This window comes from Columba livia, chromosome 2 (assembly GCF_036013475.1).
Source record: "Columba livia isolate bColLiv1 breed racing homer chromosome 2, bColLiv1.pat.W.v2, whole genome shotgun sequence".
In the NCBI taxonomy this organism is placed as follows: domain Eukaryota; kingdom Metazoa; phylum Chordata; class Aves; order Columbiformes; family Columbidae; genus Columba; species Columba livia.
The window spans coordinates 81,264,354-81,286,215 of NC_088603.1; the positions used below are offsets into that span (position 1 = coordinate 81,264,354).

The 21,862-nt window shown below is 38.0% G+C and overlaps 1 protein-coding gene across 11 annotated transcripts in view; it reads left to right on the forward strand.

The window, feature by feature from the left end:
• The window catches only part of CDH12 (cadherin 12), a 565,327-nt gene that overhangs the window by 493,872 nt on the left and 49,593 nt on the right, over positions 1 to 21,862 (forward strand). For all 11 annotated transcript variants that reach the window (XM_065052613.1, XM_021298011.2, XM_065052615.1 and 8 more), the window contains one exon: positions 12,560 to 12,747. In XM_065052613.1, coding sequence (XP_064908685.1) covers positions 12,560 to 12,747 — 188 coding nt within the window. The remainder of the gene's footprint in view (positions 1 to 12,559; positions 12,748 to 21,862) is intronic.

A 21,862-nucleotide genomic window follows, 5' to 3' on the forward strand; every position in this document is an offset into this window, starting at 1 on the left:
CCTCTGGGGCCTCATCAGTACGGGGCTCCTCAGGACAGCCTCCAACAGAGGAGACAAAGAAGGCATTGAGTAACTCTGCCTTCTCTGTATCTTCTGTCACCAAGGCACCCACCTCATTCATCAGTGGGTCTACATTGCCTCTGGCGTTAGTTTTATCTGCCATGTATTTAAAGAAGCTCTTTCTGTTGTCCTTGACTCCTCTTGACAGGTTTAATTCTAAGGACGCCTTAGCTTTCCTAGCTACCTCCCTACACCCTCTGACAACAGCCTTATATTCTTCACAAGTGGCCAGCCCCTCCTTCCATGATCTATAAACTCTCATCTTCCACTTGAGCTTACCCAGCAGTTCCTGATTAACCACGCAGGTCTCCTGGCTCCCTTCATTGACATTCTACGTGTCAGGATGCTCTGATCTTGAGCCTGGTAGAAGCAGTCCCTGAACACTAACTGACTGTCTTGGGCCCCTTTACCTTCTAGCAGCCTTGCCTGTGGGATTTCCCCTAGCAACTGTTTGAAATGGCCCAAGTTTGCCCTGCTGAAGCCCAGGGTTGCAATTCTGCTTGCTATTCTGTTCCTGTCACATGAGATCCTGAACTCCACCATTTCATAGTCTCTGCAACCAAGGCAACCCTCAACCTTTACTGCTTCAACCAGACCCTCGTTGTTAGTGAGGATGACATCCAGCAGTGCACTCGCCTAGTCGGCTCCTCCACCATTTGCATCAGAAATTTATCGTCGATGCACTGGAGGAACCTCCTAGACTGTGGCTGACTGGCTGAGTAGTCCTTCTAGCAAACATCAGGGAAGTTGAAATCCCCCACCATAACCAGGGCCTGTGACTGTGAGGCTGCTCTCAGGTGTCTGTAGAAGTTTTCATCAACTTCCTCATCCTGACCTGGTGGCCTGTAATATATAACCACAACAGTATCACCCCTGCCAGCCTGCCCCTTAATTTTCACCCATAGACTCTCAGCTCGCTCCTCATCCGTGCCTGCACAGTACTCAATACATTGTAGTTGCTCTCTCACGTAAAGAGTAACTCCACCACCATGCCTGGCTGGCCTGTCTTTCCTGAAAAGGACATAGTCATTCATGACCACATTCCAGTCATGTGAGCTGTCCCACCATGTCTCCGTAATTGCCACCAGGTCATAATCTCCTGCCTGAATACAGGTTTCTAACTCCTTCTGCTTATTCCCCATGCTGCGCACATTGGTGTACAGGCATTTCAGGGAGTGAGCTGAGCACACTGATTTCACCCTAGGGGTATGGGAAGCCTCCCAGTCTCCATCAGCTCTAGAGTGCTATCCCACTGATGCAAGCCCAGCCACAACCCCATCTCCCTTCAAGTCTAGTTTGAAGCTCTCCAAATGAGCCTGGCTAATTCCTGTCCCAGCATCCTTTTGCCCCTGTTAGATAAACCTTTCCCACATACCACTGTTTGACCTAGTGTCTTGTAAAACCAGCCGTTATCAAAGAAGCCAAAGCCCTGTCAGTAGCACCAGTCTTGTAGCCAATTGTTTAGGGACTGAATTTTTCTATTCCCTCCCATATCATCACCCAAAACTGCCAGGAGGGAAGAGAAAATCACTTGAGCCCCAGACTCTTTTACCATCCATCCCAAGGCCTTGAAATCTTTCTTCATTTCCCTCAGACTGCAGGATGCAGCTTCCTCCCCATCTGTCTGGAAGATCAGCAGTGGGTAGTCGTCTGTTGGGTGCATCAGGTTGGGTAGTGTCCTGGTGATATCCCTGATCCTGGCTCCAGGTAGATTACAAACTTCCCTACAATGATGATCAGCTCTGCATATTGGGCCCTCTGTCCCTCTCAGAAGGGAACTGCCTACTACAGATACCCTTCTTTCTTTCTTGTCTGAGGTGGTCTTGAGATGTGGAGTCAACTGCCTCTTTCTATGTGACCTTGTAGGCGGGCCTTGCACCACATCTTCACCTACCTCTTCTTCAAGATCCAGGGCCTCAAACTTATTACGGAGAGGCACCTGGGGAAGCAAAGCAGGTAGGGAGGGGGGTTAACTGCGGTACCGAAATGGAACTCACTTCCAACCCTCATAATCTTTTCTGTCACCTACCTCTGCCTGACAGTGACAGGGCAGGGGCTGTCTTGATTCTTCCCCCTCTGCCCAGCAGGGTAGGGGGTCCTTCAACCTTTTGGGGAGTATACCCTTGGAGCCTCTCTGAGTGGCATGCTAGGGATTTACTCCAGCAGTTGATCTCCTTTTCACACTCCCTGATGGACCTTAGTGCCTCTTCCTTAAGTTTTGTGACCATGTTGAGCAGATCTTGCATCTGCTCACACCTCACACAGGTGGAATGCTATCCTCCTTCCCTGGCAGCAGCAGGCTCTGGCACTCCCTGCAGCCACAAACCTGAACAGCCATGGTTCTGGGCAGGCTGTTGGTCTCTGTTGCTGTAGTCTTTTTGAGACAAGCTCTCTTTCTGGAGGAGACCATGGTCGGCAGCAGTCTGGGACACTGGCAATAAGTGAGAGGATCTAACAAGCAAAAAGTGACAACCTCTGTGCCCTACTTCACGAGTTACCACACCCACTGCTGCAGCACAGTGTGGCTGTTACTCACCCGCATCACAAGCTGGTTGCCCTTCCCAGCACCTGGTGGGCAGCAACATGTCGGTGCCCTCCCTGAGGCTTTTTCAGGGAGAGGGGCGGGGGTGGGATCGCCCTCATCATAGTAACGCCCACGCCACATCAGCTGCTCTCGCAAGGGCTGCCTCGGGCTTCCGGGTCTCGAGATCGAAAGCGTCCGATTCAGAGAAAAGATCAAAAAAAAGGCTTCTCTGTACATCCTTCTAAGTCTCACACCTTTGCACTATCTGCATGTCTGTCTCCCCCTGCTCTGGCCTTCTCTTTCCTCCTTACCCTGTCTGTTCTTACATTCAACATGCACACTTGTCTCCCTTCTCCTAAAACAGACACAAATATATCCTTCATCTTGTTTTCATCTTATAACTTGATTGTGGTCAACTCCTGCTTCTCCTGCTCAAATGTTGCATTTTTTTTTCCCTCCCATTTCTAAAATAATGTCTTTTGTTTGTTCACTTCCAGCTCTGAATCTCTCCACATTTTGCTATACTGAGGCTATGAGTATTCACCATCCCAGAGAAGCTCTTTACAGCTCCGTCTTGCTTGGTTTGGCACCCACACTGTCAGCTCAATGACCCTTGCCTGTCGTTTCTATTTGACCTACCTGAGTTAGCTACACTTTTGACAGCTAGTCATAAAAAAACCTCTGTACATTTTTTTTCCTACCCCACCACTTAGTGCCATTATAGACATTTTCAAACAGACTAAAGGTATAAGCCAGCTCATTTTATTTTGCTTTAGAGACTTAAAGTAGAACATGAGAGTGTCAGGGAAAGTTCCTGGGCATTTCAGTCATCCATACTGTTAGCTTTAGCACAGTCACTGGGCACAGTTATGACCAACACCAAGTAAAGCTTGGCATTTGGGGAAACTGATACAGATTAAGAGCTATTCTCTGCAATCACTTTCCATGAAGCTGACCTATTTTTGTCTGGTCAAAAGAACTTGATAGTATGGAAGTAGGCCATTCTATACTGACTACCTTCCGGATGGCAGAGTACAGCTTGTACATGAAATGTCCTTGTACAGTTGTAGCTTTTTTGAGACTATGCTTTGCAATCCAGACCAAGCAGCCCACCTTGGGTCATAGCAACTGACAGTTAATTAGGCTTCTGTTGCTCTGTGTGTGCAACACAAAGGAGTTAACATAAAATTTAACATCTCTACGGATTTGTGATTACACTTAATTTCTCTTACTTTTGTTCTTATTTCTTTTCACATCAGAATTCTTCAAGTACTTTCAGTAAGAGCTGATTTGCCCTTAAAAATGGGTGCAGTAAAAGCTCCCTAGAAACTTTTTTTTTTATTTTTTGGTAGCTGTCACCGTAGCATTATCTTGATCATAAAGCATCTTGAACTGTGAAACATTTGATTCAGACTGAACGAGGACACAACACCCAACCTAAATAGTTAAAAGAACCCCTGAGAAATAAACTGAAGAGAGAAATATTCAGTTACCATGGATTCTGAGAACACTAAATGTTTAGTAAATTTTATGATTGATACACTTTGATTGTTTTTTAACTTTCTCAAGAATGCATAACTAGCAAAGGCTATTCTTAGAGGGCTGTTTGAAGTACCGATTGAAGGACACAAAAACCTCTTTAAAGCTCTAAGGTGAGACTGAACGCTCAGTTGCAAAGCAGAGCATAAAAATAAATATGGCTATTTCTTGGTACTGTTCCATAACCAATGAAAAATATAGGTACTTTTTCACTAGGTAAAATGTCATGCTCTGATTTCACAGTTAACAATAGTCTAAGAAATACAAATGAGAACAATAGTGGTTAGAAGTTAAATATTATTTATTGGTCATAAAATTCTGTTGTTAATCTGCACTTGTCCAGTTCGTTTTGCCCCTGTCATCAGCTTTAAGCAGTGATTGATTATTAACAGCAAGATTTATAAGTCAATTATTTTTAAACACATCATTATCATCATAGTAGATTGTTATCATTAATAATTGTATTCTATATCTGCTACCTTCTGTAACGAAGGTGTAAACAAGTACCCTTCATAGAAATTCAACAAACTTTGGCAGGAACCATGACATTCATTCCACTCCAATGCATTGTTTGTGGGGAGCTATGAAAAAATTATTCATTCAAAACACAAAGAGTATTTAGATTTGATACATGAAATTATCCCCAGTAACCTTGGGATGGCTTAAAAGCATGATGCATCTCCACCTACTCTGTGATTCTGAAGAGTAGCTAAGGCTACAGATTCAACAGCCTGGGGTTGCCTTGCAATGCCTTGCAATGCCTTGCAAATTAGTTGCAAAGTGACTCACAAATGTAGTGTCATTTGCTGCACCACTGTAATTTCTGGCAGCATCTACCTTTCTCTCCAAGACTTGCCATCCAAGTAAGAAATCAACACATCAACAGTGCAACATGAAGTGAAACAGACCATATGCAATTATCTAATTATAATTACAATAGTTTAGGCTCATGATTTTCAGAAGTGCCTGAAAACCACAGTTGAAGTTAGACTTTCAGGAGTGCTCCAGCCCTTGTAAAAACATTAAATAAGACACCCAAAAAGTATTTGCAAGAATCCAGACTTTCCTACTGACACAAGCAGGAGGTGCAGATACCAAGAAGTTTTGAAATTGTCTTCTCTGATTCTAAAATGCATTTTTTTTTTTTTTTTTGCATAAAGAAAGCTGTATTAAAAAAAACCCAAAACAAACAAACAGAAATTTCAATTTTTTCTCAATTTTATTAGTTTTTTTTTTTTTTTCCTCAGTGGTTTCTACCTACAGATTTCATTGCAAAAGGAGCAGTATTTATATAGACATTTTACCTTTTAACACTTAAATTGGAAAACACAAACATCACTTTTGATAAGTTGATAATACTTGTTGCAAAGTATAAGAGACTACAAATGTGAAGCCAATTGTCATCCTACTGTATAACTATTTTTTGGTCTATATCACACAATCAATCACAAGTATTTTAAGTAAACAGCACACAGTAAACCAAAATTTAAAGAACAGTAAACTATTAAGAACTGGTATTTCATGACTTCACAATTTTATCTTTAAAAATAATAATCTTCTGCTTCAGACTGTGCCAACATGGTGAAGAAAAGTAATACATATTTCAGAGAAAAAACATTTACATAAAATGTACCCAATGATCATGTGAGAATCAAGGCTTCACAGGGAGTCTTCTGAGTAACACAGATGTTCACCATGTTTTGTTTAAGTGATTTTGGAATGCAAGTTAGATGTGACTCAGGACTAAAGACAGGGACCTAATTTCCTTAGTCGATGGAGAGAAAAATTATTCTTCCAATAGAGATGATTTAGAGCACTTGGCTTAGATCCTAAAGTAAATGGTTTGACCACATTCTTAAAAGTGAATGAATTGTAGTAAAATTGTGTTATTATATTTTGTGCCAGAGTAATAAAGAAAATATGAAAAGGCTCCCACAAGATATTTTAGAAGCAGAGATGTTAAACAGAGCATTACAAACTCTATGTCCCGTCCTCGGCAATATACTTTTTATCATGTTAACATTTCACATATATCATGCAGTTTAAATTTTATAGAGGGAATAAGTGTAGTGATTTATTTCATGGTGACAGTGTGATCAGCAGAATATTACCAATAGACCTACCTGATAAATGCCAATTACATGCTGCCTAAGATTCTGAAAAAGGAAAGATATTTTCTCCTGAAAATTATTTTCTATCTGTAAGGCATGCAACACCTTGATAATTCTTTATAACCACTATATAACTTATGTAAAATCATTTGATTCAAGTTTTAAAATATAGCCCCCCTCCCAAATATTTTTCCCATTGTATTTTGAACCTTTTTCTTACTGACTTTTTTTTCTTTGATAATAATCTCTTGATGAGTAGACTGGATATTAGCAGAAGAGTTCTTTATTGGTCATGATACATAAGTTTTCCACATAAGACCTCAGAGATCCAGGAAAAATGTCATCTAACACATGTACATATTTGCAAAGTCAGACTTTGCACACGTGACCATTTAGCCACCACTCTTCTTCCATTTAGCAAGACCAGTTAAAGGGGAGGTGATAATGGTGAGATCTTTCCTATGCAGTAAAAACAACATGATTAAAGAAATTACTCAGGAAATTTATTTTGTCTCCTCAGCTTGGTAGAATTCATATAGTCTAGGAGAAACCCTTAATTGTAAACTTGAAGAAGTTCTAGAAATGAACATTTTATTCTCCTGCTAGTGCCAACTGTACCAACATACAAAAGAAAATGTAAGATTCTTCAAAGAAGATTGAATATAAGTCTTGCCTGGGTAATAGGAAACACACATGTGAGTATCTGTGGCTCCAAACAACTGCTTCTGGAATCATTTCTACATTATGCTGTTAAACAGAACATTCCCTCTTGCCTTTGCTACACTCAGCACTCTTTGGAAACAGAAGCTGTAGTTCTGAATATCTTCAGCTGAAAAAAATGAAGTGGCATTTCCCATTTCCTGAACCCTTGCTTTAATGAGGAGAATATTATGCCCTGTGGAATTATCTCTGACATGCAATGGGGGGATTATTTTTAGAAAGCTTTCTGACAACAGCTTGACAGAGAAAAGAAACAGAAAATTACTAAACCGAATTTTTTCAAGATACAAAAATTATACAAGATATGATAAACAGGATGCTTTTTTTCTCTTTTGGGAAGGAAGACCGAGGACAGCCTCAAAAACTCAATCTGATAGCTCTCCTGAGAGACTGACAGTGTCCTGCCTTAGCAGCTGACAGCTCTGGGGAAGCTCTAAAGTTGGGCAAGATCAAAGTCAAAACAGGCTTTGGTTTTGCTAATTTTTCTTAAAGAACTGGGGACTCTTGGACATCTAAGATGACTATAGTCTGAGGAGATGTAGCTCTTGCTTGGTGTGGATTTTGGGATCCACAGATGAGAACCAGGAGTTTTTAAGAATAGTGATGCTATATTTAAGGAGGTCATAAAACTTAGAGCAGTAGAGTTGAGGATGGAAGAAGCCAGAACTGAGCACATGGTGACAAAGCCCAGCCTTTCTACGCAAGGTCCCAACCCCCTGCAAGGCACAGAGCTGCAGGTAGGAGAGGCACAAATATATCTCACTGCTGTGCTGCATCACATCTTCCTAGATTTAGGAGTATGTAGATCAGATGCCACTAATTATTAGGCTAATTAGCTGTAGCTGATGTAATACGTTTGATATACTGAGTATCTGAGTATCCTTTCTTTTCCCTATTACACTACTCTTTAAACACCAGCAAGTAAATATGAGCTGTTGTCTTTGGATTCTTCCTAAACAGACAGAAATCAGTGCCATTATAACCTGGCCAGGATAGAAGCTGAAATGCCGTGGTACTATAATTTAAACAAACAAGAATATTATAAATACATAATCTGTTTTGTTTACTAAGAAAACATTGAAGATCTAGATTAAAAACAAAGAAATATTGCTTTATTTCAGTGTTGGTGCCCATAAGATTCATGCTATCATGATTAACTGCAATGCAACACTCTGACAGCTGACAAAGAGAACTGAAAAAAAATTATAGACAAAGAAAAAACAGGACAGGATAATCTTGCGTACACACAGTACATGTATGGTCAGAGATTAGAAAAAAGCTCAATTACCATTTACAGCTCTTTAGTTGAAGGCCATTATGCATTTAGCTTAAGTCCTTAGACACTAACCTGAGTTATTTCTTAATGGTTGTTTTGCTGATGAGGTGTAATGATGGGTTAGTTTCTTATTCTCATCAGTATTGAAAATCTTTTTGGTAGCTAAGAGTGTACCCATAAACTGCAGGTGTGGAGAAACAAAACACACAAAAAAACCCCTTTGTAAGTAAAAATTGAACCTCAGAACAGCTTTTAAGCCTTAAAAATGAAAACTAATCTAATAACGTCAAAAGAACTGTAAATGTGTGCTGAATTTCAGTCAATATGACTGATTACCTGTCACTTAGCTCCGATTTCTTCCTGCTGTGCACTTTGGAACCATCTTTGTTTTAGAAAATTAGAGTGTATGTGTTTTTAGCCCACCTCCCTTTGGTTTTCTGAATGCTTTTGGAGCTGAGTAATAACCCCTATCAGTCATTTCAGCCTGAAAGCTTCAACAGCATTATCAGTCATTTATTTTTATCATCCTCATCGATGCTATTCAACATAAAACTCCAAGGAAATTTCACACTTTGGGTCACATAACGACTCCACAGGCTTTATAAGGAAATGCCTGAATGCCTACGCTAAGCTACATAATCACTGGGCTTTCTCTGGTTTTGTATTCTGAGTTGAATTTTAAGTGTAATTCAAATGCGAAGTGTTGCGTAAGTTAAGCATGTCAACTAGTACATGACTTTTGTTCTTAAAAATAGCATTTAATCTTTTTTACTTAAAATTCTATCTACAACAACAGAGCAAAAAAAAATCTTGATCAGGCAACATACATTGCTACTAGCTTTCCTCTATGTGAAAATATTCCAACTTGTATATAATATGTGTGACAGCAAAAGGGTACTTGGTTGCATAGTCCAGATTCATAGTGCAGTCTGAGGGAAGTAAGGCCTGGTCCCTTGGTTACATCCTATATCATTCATCCTTTACAAAAGCCAGCAGCAAACTTAGAAAACGCATTTAAAAGAGATTTATGTGAGCAGAAGAAAAGATTTTTGTAGGCAGAGAAGTCACATGAGACGATCTGCAAAATCTGTCAGAACTGTTTGAGCAGTGTAATCATCTGCTGAATAAGTTTGTCTGAGCTGCTTGTTCCATCATTCCTAGAAGATGCAGAGAAGAAGGCTTTCAGGACCTTTGGGAGTAAAAGGCTATTACTCAATCTATCTCAATACACCTCTACAGCAAATAAAGATGGTAGTGTATATAGGCAAAATGGACAATAAAAACTGAATAGTGCTAAACTGTCACAGCAAGTCCACAGCAAGAAGTAACATCTTCTAGAAACAGAAAAATAAAAATATACAAAACTGTCTTTCCTTTACATTTCAGGTACAGCATGTATTGATCATTTTGAATGTCCTTTGTACAAAGACTCTTTTCTGGGGGAAAAAAAATAAGGTTTTCATGTTATACATTATACTCTCTTGAAACTTTTTCCCTGATCTGGCAACAATATGCATTATTTGGTTTCATCTATTTTATTCTGAAAGTATGTTGCCCCAGTAGCACCATTAACAGCTTTCATATGCTGTGAGGATGCTATTATAGGAGGACGATGGCAGTGTAATTACATACTACATCTTCAGAGATCTGAGTCTGGCAGAGTTGAAGATTACTTCAGAGTTTCAAATTAATCTGAATGACCCCATCTTTACTGCTGTTGAATTTCTGGAAGTGATGAAATGCCAAGTCATTGAAGATAACTGATAAAAGCCTAAACAATCTACAATGAGTAATGCAGTGTTTCTTTGACTTCATGTAAGTTCTACACACTTCACAACCAGGTACAATATTTTACAGAGCAATGTTTATTTTAATGAATCTAAGTGCTCTTCAATTCACTAAAAATAGATCAACTAGGCAAAGAAGGAAAAGTCCATTTTCATATGTTCTTATGTTTTATGTTCACAAAAAATTGTGGCTGTAAAGAGCAAACACTAGCTATCATTTGTGTCATCCAGTGTAAGTGTCTGTAAAAGACCTGAGCATCAGGGCTAGAAACATGTTGTGGAAACATAATACAAGATTCAAGAGTAGGCAAAGTCTTTTCAGATCCATTTTCTTCCACTTCTTCTGAATAACTTTTATAACATTGGCCCAGTAATATAAATATTTGTAAATGGCTTTAGATAATAGGAGGATTTGTGAATGTCTTCTGCATACCAAGTTAAAATATTATTCTTTACTCTGAGTAGTTGAAGTACAACTAAGAAAAAGCTGAGGCTACTCTTGTCTTGATCATATTTTGTGTCACAGTATTCCTTTCCAGCTGTTAAAAGAAAAAAAAAAAAAACAAAAAACACATAAACCAAAAACCTGAAAAAAACTTCTTTTAATATATTCCCTTGGAAAAAATAGTGAAATGATAACTGCACAACCATATAGTAGTTCAATCAATGAGTACTACAAAGCTACACATAGTAATATCCAAATGTGGATGCTGACACAAGCAGACTACTTACAGGGATTTTCTCAAACAAGCAAAGCAAGTTTTGCATTCAGGTATACTTTTGCATACTAATAGAAGGAGGAAGGAAGCCAACAAACCACATTTTTTCAGAGGCAATCAAGTCAACAGTTATATAGGTGCCATAGCCCTCATGAAAGTGTAGGTTTGCTCCTAATCCAGCAGTGTTAATGTAATTTTTTTCCTCACTTGTAGATCTTGTAAAACTGAAAAAGCTGCTGTTTAATTCAGCAGCTGGGTGCAAAAGTCATCTGTACCAATGTAATAAGATATTCAGCTTCTCAGAGCCTTATCTTGTGAAGTGTGACTGAACTAGTACAGGTGGAAATCTCTGAGAAAACCCCCTAATATACCTCCTGTTAGTCATAGATGCCTGTCTTGCTATAGTATTGAAAAATAAGTGTAAATTTCCTCCTGCATGTTCACATGTAGAGGAACAGAGAAGGCTATTGCTGATGTTACCCTGCTTCAAATGGTCTGTGCTTTGAGAGCTGTTGGAGGGTGATCCAGGAAAACAAAATGGAAGGATGACAAACAAATTGAAGGATGACATGAAGCAAATCATACATCCTGGGCCTGCTGAAATCAACTTCAAAATCTGATGGCAGTTTTGACAGCAAAGGCTGCTGCCTGAAGAAATGCAAGCACTCCCTGCTCACTAGAAGTACTTGTCATGGTGGTGTTCCTTGGCAGCTGTGCAAAGTAATAACTCCAGTGAGAGGTGTAGCTGAACAGGAGAGGCAGGCACTTCAGCAGTGGTGTAATAACACCATGACAGTGGTGAAACACTGGGACAGGTTGCCCAGAGAGGTGGTAGATGCCCCATCTCCAGAAACATTCAAGGTCAGGCTGGACGGGGCTCTGAGCAACCTGATCTAGTTGAAGATCTTCCTGCTCATTGTGAGGGGGTTGGACTAGATGACCTTTGAAGGTCCCTTCCAAACCAAACTATTCTATGATTCTATGATTGTATGAGTAAGCCAATCTAAAAGCATTAAAAACAAAAGCCTGCTGCTACTATTGTTGTTAAATTTGAGGCTGACTCAAAGTACTTTGGATCTTTTTTTTTAAATTATTAAAATAACTATTATGTGTAACATCTTTTCAAAATGGTTGTTACCCTGAATTAAACCATTTTGTCCTCATACATCAGTAGTAATGATTATTTTAAAAGTATAATTTTTCTTTTTTTTTTTTTACTTTTATTATCACTAATAGTAAATAAACTGAAAATAAAAGTGTGCAGAACTAAAAATTTGTTTAGCATTGAAATCTTAGTAAGATCACCATCTACTGACTAATGTATAAACAGTATCTTCTACCCCCACAAGGAGTGTATATGTAATTCTAATACTGAATATTACAGAAATAGGTGGAAATCCTTTTCCTGTTGATTTTTCCTTCTCAATTGCTGTTAGATACATAGATATATTTTCTCAAACAAAATAAAATTCAGATACTAAAAGCTGTTAAGCATAGAAGGAGGAAAATTCTTATAAACATGTACTGTCGACAAGTAGAATTTAATTCAAGAGTCAACTATATCAGTAAAATTAAAGATAGAAATATAGGTAGATAACTCAGAGATAGAGATGCTAAGGCCCTTACAGTTGCAGTAGGAAGTAGGGGAAATTAGCATGCTCATCCAATAAAACATGAATCTTTTTTCTAATCCTTTGTTGTTCTGATCTAATTATTTTAATTGGATGATTTAAGCCTATTTACTTTGCACAGGCTCCAGGGTTTTAATCAAACTTACTACGTTAATTATCAAGAAATCCCAAGAATGACTGTCTTTGTCACAGGTATCTTCCATTTAAAAGTACCTGAGTCCTCTCATGTTGGTTCTGCTATTGGAAGAATCAGAGCTGTGGATCCTGATTTTGGGCAAAATGCAGAAATTGAGTACAACATAGTTCCAGGAGATGGAGGAAACTTGTTTGACATCACAACAGATGAGAATACCCAGGAAGGAGTCATCAAACTGAAAAAGGTATGTGGCACTGATGGGGCGTATGTACCTACACCTTAACTGAGAAACTAGGGAAGAGAATTAAATGTTGTGAAATTATACCTCATGCATAATACACAGCAGTTCAAATCTTCATTACAATCTGTGGTTTTGATCTTAGCCCTAAAAGTTTCATTTAATGTGTGACTGGGTATGATTTTTCACAAGTAATATCACTTCTTAATGGCAGAAAAGTAATTCTCATCTCTGTGCAGAAAGTATAATTTCTCCTTTATGGGAAGTTTTTGACTTAAAAACATATGAAAAATGCTCAAATTTAGAATATGGAATGAGAGAGCTATATTTTATGTTTGAGATAATATATTTAATTCTCACTCGTAAGCATTTTATGTTGAAAATTTTGATTTTATGTTTGTTATTTTAATAATGAAACTGTTTGTAGAGTACTGTGATGAACAGAGTAGGGTAGAGGGCTCCCAAATGGTTTCAAATTGACATGTCCTACTTCTATTCTCCTAATAGTGTCCCAAAAATCTGGTTATCAGATAGTCATGCAAGGGAGTTTACTGCATCCTGGCTGTTGATATTGCTTTAGCATACTAGGATAAGTTAATGATTACTGAATTTATGAATTTTAAAGATGGAAAAGATAAGTGTTATTTGGAATTTAGTGATTAAAGTACTCAGTAGGAAAGATCCAGAACAGGCACAGTCACATTTTAACTAATGGTTGTCTTCTAAGCCCAGGCATGTACATGTACACCAATTATCAACTTGGTTAGTAGAACACGACCTGAACTAGCAGTTCGTTATGAAAGGCCAGGTTGTGGTTTGTAGATAGCTCTTGCTTGTAGGTGTAATTTTTGTAAAATAAATACATCTGTGATCTTAACACTACATAAGGGTCTGTTAAGGAAAGAGTTCTGAACATGTACATTAAGACAAGCTTTAGGAAAAGAGAAACTTTAGTTGAAATAAAATGTAGAATTTAGATACTTAAATTTCCCCCTTCCCTGTCCATGGGTCTATATTTGCCTTATACTCATTCTAACAATTAAATTCCTGGCCTCGGGCTCTTGATCCAGGAAATAGTAAATTATTTACGCAGGAAATAATAAATTATCCATGCAGGAAATAATAAATTATCCGTGGGTACATTAAAGGACCAGATGATGTTAAATCAAATTTCTGCTGGTTTTAGTGTCGTAAAATAGAGGCTACTATACCTCCTTGAAGTAATTTGTCAATGAGACACAAACTCTTTGCACTCTTCACACACCCCCTACTTTTTTGACTGAAAGTTTGAATGTACTGCTTCCTCCTTATGTGAATTTCTAAACTTTGTCTCATTTTTAAAAATCATTCTGATCACCTTTTCCCCTCTATGAAGATGACTCAAAAATAGCTACATCTGGAAGTGCCAGGCTGAGCAGCTGCATGCCCCTCTGTATGCATTGCCAGTCAGAAATGGCAATGAGTAGGAACCATTGAAAAACAAATGTTTGAACATCAAGAGTAGGTATTTGATAAGATTCAGTTCTCCCTGGATTAGTCCTAAACCTCAGCTGTACTGCTCATTTTTATATGGAGCAATAGAATTTTTCTGTACTTATGGTTAAGTATATATATGTCAGACTATATAGAGAAAACATTCAAATTGTCTATGAAGATTCAAACAGCATGCATATAATATTTGTTACTGGTGAAGAGCATCTACATCTCAATTTGCCTTATACAGTTATCTTAGGACCAGCACAACTAAAATGCCTGGCTACTTTTGAGATTGCTGTATGGGGAATTGTAATAGCTAAGTGAACCACTAACTAAAAAAAAAAATAATAATAATAAAAAAAAAAAGATACTACTAGGTCTATACCCAGATAGTTTAGAGTTGGTCGTTGCGTTTTGCTGCATTTATTTAGACTTTTCAGTAACAAGATAGGGCATACATGAAATTTTAGGGCACTTTTACAACTGCACAACATCAGATGATGTTGCCTAATTTAAACAATAAATCTCTGTCACTGAACAGGAGAGGAAAAAAATGTAATCCTAATCCCTGTTTAATCTTCTTCATCACAGTGAATGGGGATGATGACAGGTTGTGAAGATCAGGAAATTCCAGCTTGGTTTTATACAGGAGTGTGGAAAGGAGATAAAGCCAACACACAGGTCCTGCAGCAAAGAATGCCTTTATACAGTCCCCACACATTGCCCTTCACAAAATTTTCTCAGTGAAAAGGCCCCATTCACTAAACCTTAAATGATCTCAGTGTTTTAAGACATTCTGGAAGCATCCAAAATCCATCCACTTACCTTCCTTGCTGGATCACATGTTAAATAAGACCAATGTGGAATCTTAAAGATATTAATTCAATGTTTCTTCATAACCTCTACACTTGTAATAATATCAATGTGTTTTCACAGATCGTAGTTTTTGGATTTTCGGTAGTGCTGGACACTCACAATTCTTTAGACATAAGTTAAAATACATGCTAACTGTATCATACAAGTCTGAAACAGCACTATTCATTTCCCCGCACAGAACCAATCTTGCTTTGCATGGTGTTCAAATCGCTGATTTAACCTTGTAGGATTATACAAATATTTAAGTTAAGTATGCATTTAAGTCCTTCTTTAAATCAAATCAGGAAACAAATAAGACCAACACTTTCAATTATGAAAGATAAATAATAAAAAGTCAAAGTTACTAATGAAAATGTGATGTGCTTTAAAAGCTGGTTTGCATTTTTTCCTGTGTCATGGCATATTTTGATGCTGCAAGTACTGGAGTAATACAGGGCTGAGCAATTTCATAACCCTTTATAAAGTCTGCTTTTATTTTTTCTGAAAAAAATTATTGCAGTCACTACATTTTTTGTTTGTTTTTTGTTCTATTGCTCTGTAAAAATACATGGATTCATTTCTATATCAAAACTGAGAAAAATGAAGCCTTCCTACACAATGTTTCCTTTTCATGGAAAATACATTTGATGATAAAATATTGCACAAGCCAAACTGTTCTTCACAGCATGTGAAGTACATTGGCAGAGGCAAAAGGCCATTTGCTGTTTCTTGGACACTAGATGGACACAAACAGCTACAGCTGGACATGGTGCACAGCTTAAATCACCTGTTTTGGCTGATAATTTATTTTTCATGCTAGGATCCAATATAAGCTTGATTATTACTACCCTTGTGCTATTTACATACATTAAAAATGAAATAGCTTTTCTTATGTTCTGCTAAAGAAATAATCCAAGTGTCATTTAGCACCACTGTGTGGTAAGTACTGTAATAGCTTTCTCTGTCTCTCAAAAAAAGGGGAAAATAGTAGCAGTAAAAAGAGAGGAAAATGTCTGGCTTTAGGACAGTGTTGCATAGAGTTCTGTATAAGAGTCAGAAATATTACTATATTAGGAACAGAATGACCAGTTTCTTACATTGTCTGGTGCTATCTAATACAGTTTTTATTGGGTTTTATATTTATATAGTATCTGTCATCATAACTGGATGCTTCAGCAAACTACTGTGCAGTGGCCTCAGGTGGGGCAGAGAGTAGTAGTCACAGGTATGGATGGAAAACATGTGAGTCCCAGGCAAGCTCTTGATTTTACTGAAACTGGTATTAAATCTTTAACAACCACACCCAACAGCAAAAGAAAACAGAAGGATTTGTGCTTCACTGAACAGTTGGCACTAAATTTGTTGTACTAAGGATGAGTTTATAGGATAAGCCCATTGTGTGCAGAAGCCACTTAATTGGCTCAGCATGAGCTAATCTAGAAATTGAGCAGGATTCAAGCACTGAGTCTGGCTCAGACACTACTTTATTAGTTTGTGCATGGTATCATTAAAATCCAGGAAAAAGCTATTTGTACACTTCATGTGGTATGATCCTACACTGCTGCACTATATAGGGTGTTTCTAAAAACCAGACCCAATTTGAAATCACAGTATTTCTGCAACCACATACTGCCCATGAATGAACCATTCATGTTATATGAATGGAAAATAGAGCATTTATAAAAAGGTTACAAAAACATGATAACTCATTAAAGAGCTTGTAAGTTTTTGTGTAATTGTAACATGTTGCCATCATGAAAAATAGTGCTTAGAAATTTGGTTTATCTTTTTGAAACACCCTGTACTGGGTGAACTTCCCCATGTGGGTCAGTGGAAGCTCAGGGAACATCTGCATCTTATTCTTTTGTAAGCCATGTACCACTGCTAACTGATCAGATGACAAAGCTGTATCCATGAAATCATAGCATATCAGGGAGGACATAGCACAGTGTGATGAGAAACAGTAACTTCAGTGATGATAAAATAACAGCAACTGCGGGAACAATGGAGAGACCCATAAAATCATAGAATCATAGAACAGTTTGGATTGGAAGGAACTCTCAAAAGTCACCTAGTCCAACACCTCTGCAATGAGCAGGGACATGTTCAACTAGATCAGGTTTTTAGAGCCCTATCCAGACTGGCCTTGAATGTTTCCAGGGACGGGATGTAGGACTCTAGGTGACGTCTCATCAGAGCAGAGAAGAGGGGCAGAATCACCTCCCCCGACCTGCTGGCCATGCTCCTTTTGATGCAGCCCAAGATGTGATTTGCCTTCTGGGCTGCAAGTGCACATTGTCGTCTCATGTTCAATCTTTCATCCACCAGTACCTGCAAGTCCTTCTCTCCAGGGCTGCTCTCAATCCCTTCATCCCCCAGCCTGTGTTGATACTGGCAGTTGCCACAACCCAGGTGCAGGACCTTGCACTTAGCCTTATTGAATTTCATGAGGACTCAGTAGCTGCAAATAGGTATTTGGAATATACGCTTCCTTGTAACCTCAAGGGTCACTTTTAAAAAGCCTTTAATTGCAGTCAGACAGTTGAAGCTTGACTGCTGACTAAGCTGAGTTGTCTTGCTCATGGGACAGCCCATGTATGTAGTGCTAGGACATTGCTGTCGATATAATGTAAGAGCAGTCTGATAGCATCTGTACATGGCAACAATGAGCATAAGGCAGACTTCTGACATCCTTCAGCCTGAAATGCGTTACTGCTGCTGCTTGCTGTACTAGCAAGACTGTACAGACTGTTCACTCCATCCATTCCCTCCAGAGGCAGGGAATACCCTCTGAAGGTATGTGCACAGGTACTATCTGCCTACCATCAGAACCTGTGGGTTTCTGTGAAAGGGAAATGTGAGAGAGAAGAAAGATCAGGTGATATTATGTCCTCCAGTGCAGGCAGAAAACGATGACTCAGGTGCAGATGCAATCTTGAAGATCATGGCAGCCATGTGAGAAGAATGACAGAAAGAGTGAGCAAGGGGAGGTCTTCAGTCTCTGCAGCTGTTTGGTTTGTTTTTTCCTGGAACAATGAAACATACCTGCAGAAATGGGTAAGACACTTGAGAGAAGAAAACAGCTGAACCCCTGACATTGGTTAACTTCTCCCTTGCTCCAGTTGCAGAACATATTTTCCCCACTTTCCATCCAATCTTGAAACACTCACTTCAGATTTGGTCAAGTCTACAGCATTTGCTGTAGATTTGGCCTGCAGATCTCATTTTTTACTTCACATTCTCAACTTTGTAATTAATGAATATTGTTGGTTAATCCAAAGCTTGCTGTAATAAACCAACCTGCTCTATCATAGCAATTATTTCCTTATGCTATTTAAAATAACCTTCTGAAGTGTGGCTGCTGGAACATGTTCATGTACAGTGAACAGTCTGATGACAATATTTCACAAAATATATAAATGTTCAACCCATCTTCAAGGGGAAGATTCTGCCATGTTTTGAGACAGGCACACACGACGCTATTGCTAAATGCTAGTATGAAAACAAACCTAAATGAATATGTGCTTCCTCTCAAACATGTGCTACTGTCTGTAATTATCCATGTGTCCTGGGACTTACAGTCTTATCTCAAAATACAGCTTTTCCATCAATGTAGGTGTGGAACATGGAAGTCTGTATCATAAACAATACTGTTATATTTTTAATGTGTGGATAAAAAGCCAAAATTTCTAGAATTTCCAGTCCTGCCTCTTTGTGAAGCAGAGTAAACTGATAGAATAGTTCTTTTCCCTCCCTTGCCATGCCTCTCATTAGAATTCATTACTCCTTTTACCCCATTTTTTTTCTCTCAGTTGTTTAATTCTATCTATCTATCTATCTATCTATCTATCTATCTATCTATCTATCATCTATCCATCTGTCTATCTATCTATCCATCTATCGAATATATAAATCTAGATACAGATGCATCTATATAGTAACATTTCTTAACTTCTACCTTGAATATGGGAAACAGTAATATTTCAAAATACATGGATTTCTAACACAGAACTGTTTATATGTTTTCCTAGTCATACTTAAAAAATCTGGTCATGGTACTTCCAGAGTTGCGAAATAAAGTGATTTGTCAGTATGTATTATTTGATTTTGGGATTTGTAGAATGCCTTTGCTGCACAAAGCTGTGTATATGCTAATAGTGCTTTACCATGCAATTATATAGAGCAGCTTGTAGCTGCAAAATACAAAAAGGCGGATAAGAACCTGTAGGGTGACCAATCAGATCTATTCTGTCACTGGTACTTGGAATATCAATTAGAAGTATTTATCTGATTGTTAAATATTACGACATTGTCTTAATATTAGAAAACTGCTCTTTACTGTGGAAAAACTTGTGACTTCTGTAAAATAAAAACCTTATTCAAACTCAGCTTTCTGAATAAAACTATTTTTATAGAAGGAATGAATATTTCTATTGGTTATTAAAGCAACAACAAAACCAAAACCAACATCAAGCCATTCCATTAAAATATGATCAATTGAAGGAGGTTTCAATAATCTTACAGGGTTGGTTTTTTTTTTTTTTCTGTAAGATTCAAACATTCAGTTATGTTTGTACCCTTACCAACATTCCAGATTTTAAATGAAAAAAGAATTGAGCATTGCCAGATATTCATTATGTAACAGCAAAACATGTTTTGTTTTTGATTTGTGGACCACTCATTTCCTTCACAGATTTTAGTGGTATCTTCTAAAAAAGGAAATAGAAATGCTATTTTAACATCTTTGAAACTAAAATTACAAAAGATTTTGCTTGAGAGCTAGGCAGACATTCAATTCTTCTGTTTTCAGGCAGACTCTGGGCATATCAGACAAATGCCAAAATTTGAGATGTCAATAGCTGTCTATACGGCTCAACTGTTCAAAACTGGCAAGACTAGAACTGGTCAGGAGATTATAGCATGGACTTCCCACAAACATAATACACTAAAACCATACCCTTTTGCTGCATGATGTATGTTGTACAAAATCTTTCTTTTTTGAAATTAAATCATAGGTTTACTATTTGCAACATTTCCCATCTTTCCACAGATGTTTTACCTGCAGTTTAGCTTCACTTATATTAAGAGGCTAAATTCTGCTTTTTGTGGGAGTCTGTCACAGGTTTTTTTTCTGTGATGATGGCTCAGCACCTTCAGCCTGTCATTTTGGGTATCACCTATGCTTTGCATTGGCCACATCTTGTTTAACCACTAACTATATTTATCATCAGACCCATAGAAAGGTTGCTCTGAGGTTACAGTGGGAAAACCACTTTCCTTTATTGGGTTCAAAACATCTTTTAAAAAATATAAAATAACATTGCCCCAAAATGCTGGGGGGGAGAAGAGCACTGTAGCCACTTTAACCATCTTCTGGGTAGCTGTGCAATAAATATGCCGGCCTTAGGACACCAATACACAGAATTGCTTGTAATCTTATTCCTTCCTGTCCATCCCCAAACAAGGACTCTGGTCTTCATGTATCATGAAAGTTGTGACTGGGCACTGGCCAAGGACCACAATCTGGAGCTGCTGCCTTGAAGAGCAGCTCAGTGAAAGAGTTTGCAAGGACTGCAGGGGTTATGGCTTTTTCCATGAGCACATCTATCTGCAAATATACTCATGCATCACAGGAACCAATCTGAGCAGTTTTAATGCAATTTTGGGGGTATGAAGGATATATACAAGGTGTGAGTTAAAATTACTGCTGAATCAAGATCCTAGTTTTCTTGCTTTATCTGTCTCAAACACTTATTTCTAGCTTAGCACTTCACACTTAGATTTTTTCCACTCCAGACTGGTTCTTTAGGCTCTTTAGACTCTGAGATTTTTTATTTTTTTTTTAATTTATTTATATATATATATATATATATATTTTTTAATGTGTTAACAATTTATAAAATTAGCTGGAAAAGAGTTTGGGGAGGGGGTTGTTTGTTTCAGGGATTTTTTTTTTTTTTTTTGGCAATGTAAAACAGTGGACATGAGTAGTATAGAAACTGAAAAGACAGTGGGACAACAATTTGGCTAGTGAAGCAGCATGTCCATTTGTAGTGAAGGCAACAGCTTAGGGTTTCACCATTGAGGCACAAGGTCTTCCACACTTAATTTTGTCTCAACCTAAGCTGCTTCTTAGGTTATCAGTCCAGTCATGAAAGTGTAACTCATACTGGTTTTTACTGGTAATTTTGTTTGTAGGAGGATGCTTGCATGTGCTAGTGGATTAGAAGTACATGGCTTTCAAGCCTGATTATTTCTGTGGCATATAGACTTGGATAGCTAATTTAAAATCCCTAGCTCAAAAAAGGCTGACCATCTGGTCTATTAAAATTATAAAATCTTACATAAGGATTTAAAAACATTATGCTAGCTGTTCAGCTAATGTAAGTCAAGGTAACTCAATTTATTTTAATGGAACTAGTTCAATTTACACCAGCCAGTCATCTGGCCAATTATGTCCCGTTGTGATAAGGACAGAAAATGGCAGAATTTAAATGTATCCTAGCTGTGACAAATGACTGGAAACACTGTGGTAATGGTGGCTGGAAAAAAAAAAAAAAGTACTAACGTTGAAATATTCTTACTTATAGACATGTGATATTGCTCTCTTTTCTTGATAGCATGTCTTTTCCTGTTAGAAAATTTCCAACTAGACAATCATAGGCAAAAACCACTAGATGCCAGTGTTACCCAGGTATCAAGAAAATACTTTGTCAGTGACATTTAAAAACAACATGAAAACCGATGCAGCTAAGCCCTTTAAGTGAAAATAAAGCCTCTCTGTCTTTTC